Source organism: Saimiri boliviensis, chromosome 5 (genome assembly GCF_048565385.1).
Source record: "Saimiri boliviensis isolate mSaiBol1 chromosome 5, mSaiBol1.pri, whole genome shotgun sequence".
Classification (NCBI taxonomy): Eukaryota; Metazoa; Chordata; class Mammalia; order Primates; family Cebidae; genus Saimiri; species Saimiri boliviensis.
In genome coordinates this window covers 51,569,217-51,576,940 of record NC_133453.1, presented here as the reverse complement: position 1 = coordinate 51,576,940, position 7,724 = coordinate 51,569,217, and the positions used below count along the sequence as shown (strand labels likewise).

Genomic DNA, 7,724 nt, shown 5'->3' with positions numbered 1-7,724 from the left:
AATAGCTTTCAGCCTAGTGAAGAACATAAAAGGCTGCAAATTAAAATAAACTAAGAGGTATAGGAAAGGCAAGGCAAATTAGAGGAAGAGTAAAATGATTTTAACAGAGAGGATCAGAAAGATTTTGTAGATCGGCTGATCTTTTGGTTGAATCTTCAAAATAGATAGGATTTAAACACATAGAATGGGGAACAATCATTTTAGATAGACAGCATATGCAAAGACATAGAAACCCATAAATACATATTAGGTATTGGAAAAAGAGAGCCATTTGATTTGGTAAGAAGGTAGTACTTGAATCAAGATGAATTGCATATTAAGAATTATGTAAAAGAGTGTTTTGTCTCTTGCTGGATTTGGATTGAGAAACGGAGAAATGGAGAGGGTGGCTGGATGTGAAATAATAGAAATCAAATTATGTTAATCTATTTAGCATCATTATGGAAATGTTAGCACTTCAAATAATCAATATGGCATCGTTTTTATGTGAGGACTTTCTACTTGAAGTCGTTTATTTTCATGAGTCACATGTTTTACCTTAATTACTTCATGAAATGTATCTGATATTTATAAAATAAAGAGGTGAAGGGCAGAAACTGATCTATAGTCTGGGTGCTATAATTTTTTTAAAGAAATGCTTCTATTACTAAACACTTAATATTTTCAATACTATTTAATACCATTCTAATTCAGTCATTCTCCTTTACATTTATCAGTGTCTGTTATGTACAAGGGACTGTGTTTACTACTGTGCATGATTTTTAAAAGTGGGTGAGGGTGGAAAACAAGTAAGTCATAAAAAGGAATAAAATAAGTACATAAAGAAATAGTAAACAATGCTTCTAAAATGAATGTTGCCACAAGAAAGCCAAGACTGCAGAGGGCAGCACTTGGATCCTTGGAAACAAAAGGAGACTATTTGCTGCAGACTCCTTCCTCCAAAAATAATGTCCATATACCAATAACGAACCGAAATATAGAGTTCTTTAAACATGTTTTAATGTATAGACAAAAATGAAGGCTTTAGACAACTTAGTAGACTGTTTTTCATATGAGCAATAATGTTGACCTGATGAGGGGCTGTGTGAAGTAATAGTCATGGCAAGTTAAACACAGAAAGGCCACATTTATGTCTGTTTATTTTAGGCAAGGGAGCCTGATGAGGAGGCATTCAATTTTTGTGTACTTAAGAATTATTTGGATTCAAAGATCCTAAATCTGAGCCCCCATTGTGTATCTGAATAGAAAGGATATTGATAGGAATTAAAATCAGTCTCCATTTGAAGCATGTAGATTCCCTGTTTGGCTTTGACCTATCTCATGCATCTATCAGAAGATCATGATTTGGGCCTTCCTTTTATCTTTACACAGAATTGGCTACAGCTGAAGAGCTGTTACAGCTGTGCTGGATATTGCTGAAAATTCCTAAGGATGACTCAGATGACAAATTATATTTGATAGAGAGTCTAGTGGGATTTGCAGAGTAGAGCTTCAACCCTGAGAATGATTAAGTTAACTGAAGACTCAACAGGGAACTTCTAAGCTGCTTCACCACGTGGCATCCCAGCTTCTGTGTCACCCCTGTGGTAAATTTACAAAGTAATCACACTATTCAGGAATGAGATTAGGTAAGGAGATGAATTTCAATTTTCTGTGAATTTTCAAATATAATTACAATAGTAATGATGATAGCAAATAAAACTATAATTAAAACATAAATATAGAAGGACTTTGATCAAGAGAACATGCCTACAATACTTCAGAAAGTTTCACAATTCAAGTAGGGGCTGGCCAGTAGTTTCTCTTTCAATTATTAATAGTCTGTTATGTAAATAAGACTTCAGGTGACAGGTTTATGTCTACATAAGAGAAAAATCATAGACACTTACCTACTTATGTGAAGCAACATTGATATAACAAATTCAAATTACCTTACATGTATATTAAGGCAGTTTCCTAGAAATTTTTACTTGCTCCAATTTTTGTCAGCTTTTAAAAGTATATATATATATATATATATATATATATATATATATGTATGTATGTATTTAGTTATACATATATATGTGGGAGATATATAAACATATATACCCAAAAACACATATGTGATTTCTTTTGCATGCCCTAAGATTTTACTTCATTAATAAGTGTAAAGTAGTGAACTTTTACTTAAATACTGACAATTACTGAAAGATTAATGACAAGACAAAAATCAGAATAGTAATTTTTGTAAACTGGCCACTAACTCTATAATATTATCATTTTTTTCATCCTTTCACAATGCCTCATTAGAAAAAATACAAAGTTAAGTGCCAGATTTGTATTTACCATACTCCTAAATTGCATAATAATACCTTTACCACAATCAGTGACTAGTGGAAAGCATGGTGAAAATATTTGGAAAGTGTGCTAGTTAGCCCCAATTGCAATGGGTTATTTTGAGGGTCATGTAACCTCTTTGAACTTTCTGTTCAAGCTTAGGATACTTTCCAGCTGCAAAACACAGAGATAAAAATTCAGAGCCTCAGGTTTAATAGCAAATAATAGATAGGACTCAAGATGCTTAGTTTTTTCTAACTAAGTTTTACTGAAATTTTATTTTACTAAATGTCAAGAAAATATGAATTTTGTGAAAAAGGAATTTTTTTTTAGTTAATTCCAATTCCAATGAGTAATTTTGAGAGTCATGTAACCTCTTTACATTTTCTGTTCAATCTTGGGATGCTTTTCAGCTGTAAAATACAAGATAAAAATTTAGAGTCTTAGGTTTAATAGCAAATAATAGATAGCAATTGAGATATTTCATGTTCCTAACTAAATTCTACTAAAACTTTATTTTACTAAATGTCAAGAAAATATGAATTTTGTAAAAAAAAAAAAAGTGAAATTTATAGGCTAAAAAGAAATAGTTATTAATATGGTTTATAAGAACAAAAACAAGGAGTCAATGAACTCTACCTTGGGGACTAGAGGAAAATTAAAGAATCTTGAAGACTTGGTCATATAATCACTCAAATACTGGACTATCATGTCCTACTGCCACTGTAATTGCCTCAATCTTGGAAATATCTAGAGTTAAAGTATTTAAGTCCTGCAAGTACAACATGACTTTTTAACCATATTTTTGGCTCTACTCTGCACATACTAGTATTTGTTCAAATTCTTTTAAAGGAAACACAACTCTTCAAATGTGGATTTACCCTTATAAACTGAATGAACTGATCCATCTCTCCGGGAAAAATAAAGAAGACCTGGATTGTATTTTACAATTGTATTGGTAGTTATATTATCGCAAGTACTTTTCAAAAGGCTTTACAGTGATTTGAAATCTAGACAATGTCCCTAAAAATAAAGCATCTTGCTGGCTTCAATAAGAAAATCACACATAAAGCAGCACAACAAAGTGGAGGGGAATGGAAAGAGAGAAGGACTGAAGCATTTCTGTTCCATGTGTTTTCCATGATGGAGATAATTGATTTTCTTAGTGCTCTTGTAGAAAGTGCTGCTGGCATTCACCGGCCTACTGAGTTCATCACAGCTGTGCTTGTGCATCTCTCCCAAGCTCCACTTTCCACTGAATTGGAAAAGATTTGAATTTTTGGTTGATAATCTGCCACACCCTTGCTTTGCCTCATCTTTCCAGGCACTCTCTTTGTTAAAGGAGATCCAGATTAATCAGTGCTTTAGTTGGTGCAGGTATTTAGATTTGTGTTAAAACTCCAAATGTAGTCCAAAAAGCAAAATGACGTGTTTATGTGTCCTGGTTAACATCAGTGAAGTCAAGGAGGTGTGGGAAGAAATGGGTGTCTAGATAACAATGAGGACAGCAGATCCTGGATGACATAATAGGATTCAGCAGTATATGCATTTCACCCAGTTCAGACCCCGTATTAATAAATGCTTTGCCAGGAGAAGACATAGGATCTGAGACACAGGATGCAAAGGATCCTAGTGCAAAACCTCCAAATATAATAATATATTTGAGGTAGTGAATAATGGTAAATGAGAATATCTGGAGAACGAAATCTCTAGGTCTTGTCTGAAGACCTTAAAATTCAACAATCCTTCCATATACAAAATATCAGCTAATGTTTTGTAAGTGAGTGCATCAATCATGAATTTTCCTCATGAGTATAAGGCTTTTATTTGAAATAGCAAACCAAATTAAGAACTTCAGAATAATAGTAATTTTATTTATAATGGCTAAAAGAAAGCATAACAGCATTATTTTTAAAATAACATTTCTAATTTTTTATGGTGGAAAATAAATCTAATGAAGAAACTCAATAAATTTCAACTTTTATAGACCATCTAAAACAATGCAAGAAATCTATTTAATATAGATACATCAATTATACATAGATACAGAGATATGAGAAAAACTATGTTTCTGAATTGGTTTGAATACAGGAAATATTTTTTGAGTACGGGAAAAAGATGTTTGAAGGACAGAAAGATGCATATAACAGTCTTTCCCCAACATCTCTACTGTGATCCAATAGAAAAGCTTATATTCATGACTACTCTCAAAAGTTACTTTCCCCCCACGCCCCCAAGCAAAAACTCCCCAATCCAAACTAAGAAGATACACAGGAGGTTGGTCTTGTTCTAGTTTTCCTTTCCTGTCATCAAATGATGTCATTTACATTGAGATGTCTTGGTTTGTGCTCCTTGTGACTAATGATATAAGAAAGTAAGTGTGCGACTGCCCATGCTAACAGGATTCATGTACATCTGGGAATGTACATATGACATGAATCGAGTGAAAATTGAGTAACACAAATTGGAAGAAAGAGAAAGATGAAAATAAGTTTAAAGGGAGTCATTTACTTAAGGAGCAAGGTTTTGCATTGAGGCATGAGGAAGTGACTTCCATGAACAGCTGTAAAATGGGGAGGATTTCATGTGCACAGGCATAGAGATGGACATGTTTAGGTTAACATGGAGAAAATTCGTCTAAGTGACCTCAGTTACAATTGAAATGTCCACTGTAGATTATAGAGATAGATGAACTTATGATTAGAGTATAAAGAGATAGATAACTATGAACTTACGCTTAGGGTATAAAGAAATATCTTCACTGCCAGATATATCCTTATACTTTGGACAAGCATATTTTTCCTGCAGAGATTTATCAAAGACCTATAAATGGTATTTGCCCCTCTTTCAAATATGACACAAAAATTACTGCTTAGATAGATCCTGAAATGCATTGGAAAGTTTTGTGGATGAGCATCTGGAAAGTATACACGTGAAAATCTAAATTAGAAATATTTGTACTGATGTTTAGAGCAATGCAGAAAAAAATGACAACTTTCTCTGGTACTCTTTTGCTATTCTTTGTGATAAGCTCTTTCTCTTCCAGTTTCCTAAAAAGTTATGTCATGAGAAGGCTGAATTTTTCTCTAGAAAAATCTGTTCTATTTTTCCCAGGCAACATAAAAATTGGAAATCTCACAAGAAAGCACTCTAGCTTGCTAAAGAAATTTGTGAGAAATGGAAACAGATATAGATAAGTATCTAACTTTCAGGAAGTCATTCAAACATAGCTCAAATACTTTGTCTTTTGAAATTTGCCTGAAACCTAACTTCTGGGACCAAGGTGGGTGGATGAGTGGAAGGGGCAAACGGAGGCTTTTTTATTTCAGTGAATCTCTTACAGTTTCCTATGTAAATTGAGTTAGGGTTAATTCTGGCAAAATCCCAACATAAAAAAATGTTCTGGGAAAATCAGGTCTGCAAATTAGACCTACCGGAGAAATGGGCATCAAACAACCATTCAAAATTATGCAGTTGTTAACTTTATAAGGAGAAATAAAAATATATACATTTAAATTGTATATATTAAAACATAAGGGAGAGCATTTCTAGATACATTCCTAAGTTATACAAACATATATGTAAGACTGAAATATGTAACAAACTTTTGCATAAGCAGATGTATACAAACTCCAGATGTCCTCTTTTCCTTACTGTGGGTTGTGTGTTCTATAAGGGAAAAAGAAATATTTATCATTTCTTTTACTGCTGAGGGGATGGGTGCGGCTCTCATATTTCAGAAAGGGGCTGGAAAGTAAGGGAAGCCAAACTTTTTCCTATTTAAGGCCAAAGCAAAGGAATCTCAGTGGCTGAGTTTTATGACGGGCCCGGTGCTGAAGCGCAGGGAACAACTGATGGTGCTACTTTGAACTGCTTTTCTTTTCTCCTTTTTGCACAAAGAGTCTCATGTCTGATATTTAGACATGATGAGCTTTGTGCAAAAGGGGAGCTGGCTACTTCTTGCTCTGCTTCATCCCACTGTTATTTTGGCACAACAGGAAGGTGAGTAGGTACTGATTTCAAGAAACTTTATGGGATTTTTGTCTTTTCTTCTTCTCACAAAGAAGGGTATAAAAGGGAGTATCAGCTGCCTGATTAAAAATAATTTTCTCTATAAGCTCCCAATTGTGAAACACTGAACTGACCATGACTACTTTTCACATTTGTTGAAAAATAATAGTATTATGTTATGTGTGTATTTAAGAGTTCTGTGGTTGTTTAAGAAAAGATGTTCTTGTACTAACTTGTTTTCATGTTAAAGGCACTGGAAACTTTTTTAAATGGCTTTAAAAATTTTCCCTCCTGGATTTTTAACATCTTGGAATGCTTCCCCAGGCAATCTGGAAGTTATTGGTCTCTTGTGATAATTTTATGTTTCTCTTTGTCTGCTGGATTCTTTGTAAGGTTAGAATATTGAACATTGTTTTCTAAATAAGAATGCATTTCAAATAGCATGGATTAAGAACAGTCTAAAGGAAGGTACTATGCATTCAGAATCATTGAATATATTTCTGTAAAATGGCAACAAGATATCTATAAACATTCTTCAAAGGGATCAGACTGCTAAAATATTTTATTATTCCTGTTTTATTCTGTTTCAAGAATGACTGATTAATTCATATTTTCTAGTAGCTTGTTGTTAAGGGACTAATATTTTCCACATATTCTACATTTTAACTGCATTCGCATTAATGAAGAAAATCCTTTTAAAAAAATGTTTTCAACAGGAGTTTTGACTTTTCTACAAACAAGGTAAAGATACTAGTACTGTTTGACTTCGGAAAGCTGTTTTGCTGTATTTTCTAATGATTGCATGTAATGTTTTTCATATTCTATTTTCTCCTAAAAAACATATTTGTCTCACTATTTATGTAAAAATATTATTTTATTTACCATAGTCATGAAAATACTGAACAAATTGGAATACAAACTTTCATAGAAATAAATAATTAAATGTTAAATGTAAAGATAGAACTTACTAGACAATTTTTATTGCACATAACTAAACATAGTTACATTTAAAACTACAGATTTTGCAAAGACATTGCATGAAAATTTGTCTTTTGTTTGTAATATCAAATCCTTGTTGTCCTCACAAGTAATACATGTAAATGTATGTAGGGGGGCAGGGATAGATATACGATGAAATGTCTTTAGTTACCTTCAGCCCATGGACACAAAAGAAAAGAAACACCCATATTCCTTGTTCCCTTCATTTCCTCTCCTCCTTACCCCTCCTCTTCTTCCCTTCCCCTCCTCCTTATCTCTCCCTGCCCCTTTTGGCTCCTTTAGACTCCTCTTCACTCATCACCCCACCCCTTCCTAGGCAAGCCCATCTCCAGTCCTCCTGTCTTCCCTGCCTGTTACTCCCTCCCTACTCCCCATGTGGCCTCCTTATGTCTCCA

General features: G+C 33.5%; 1 protein-coding gene across 1 annotated transcript in view; it reads left to right on the top strand.

Annotated features, from left to right (window-relative positions):
- The first annotated feature begins 6,105 nt into the window (after positions 1 to 6,105).
- COL3A1 (collagen type III alpha 1 chain) overlaps positions 6,106 to 7,724 on the top strand; it is a 38,892-nt gene continuing 37,273 nt past the window's right edge. The window contains exon 1 of the mRNA XM_003940836.4: positions 6,106 to 6,321. Within this exon, the coding sequence (XP_003940885.1) occupies positions 6,243 to 6,321 (79 nt within the window). The 5' untranslated portion in view covers positions 6,106 to 6,242. The remainder of the gene's footprint in view (positions 6,322 to 7,724) is intronic.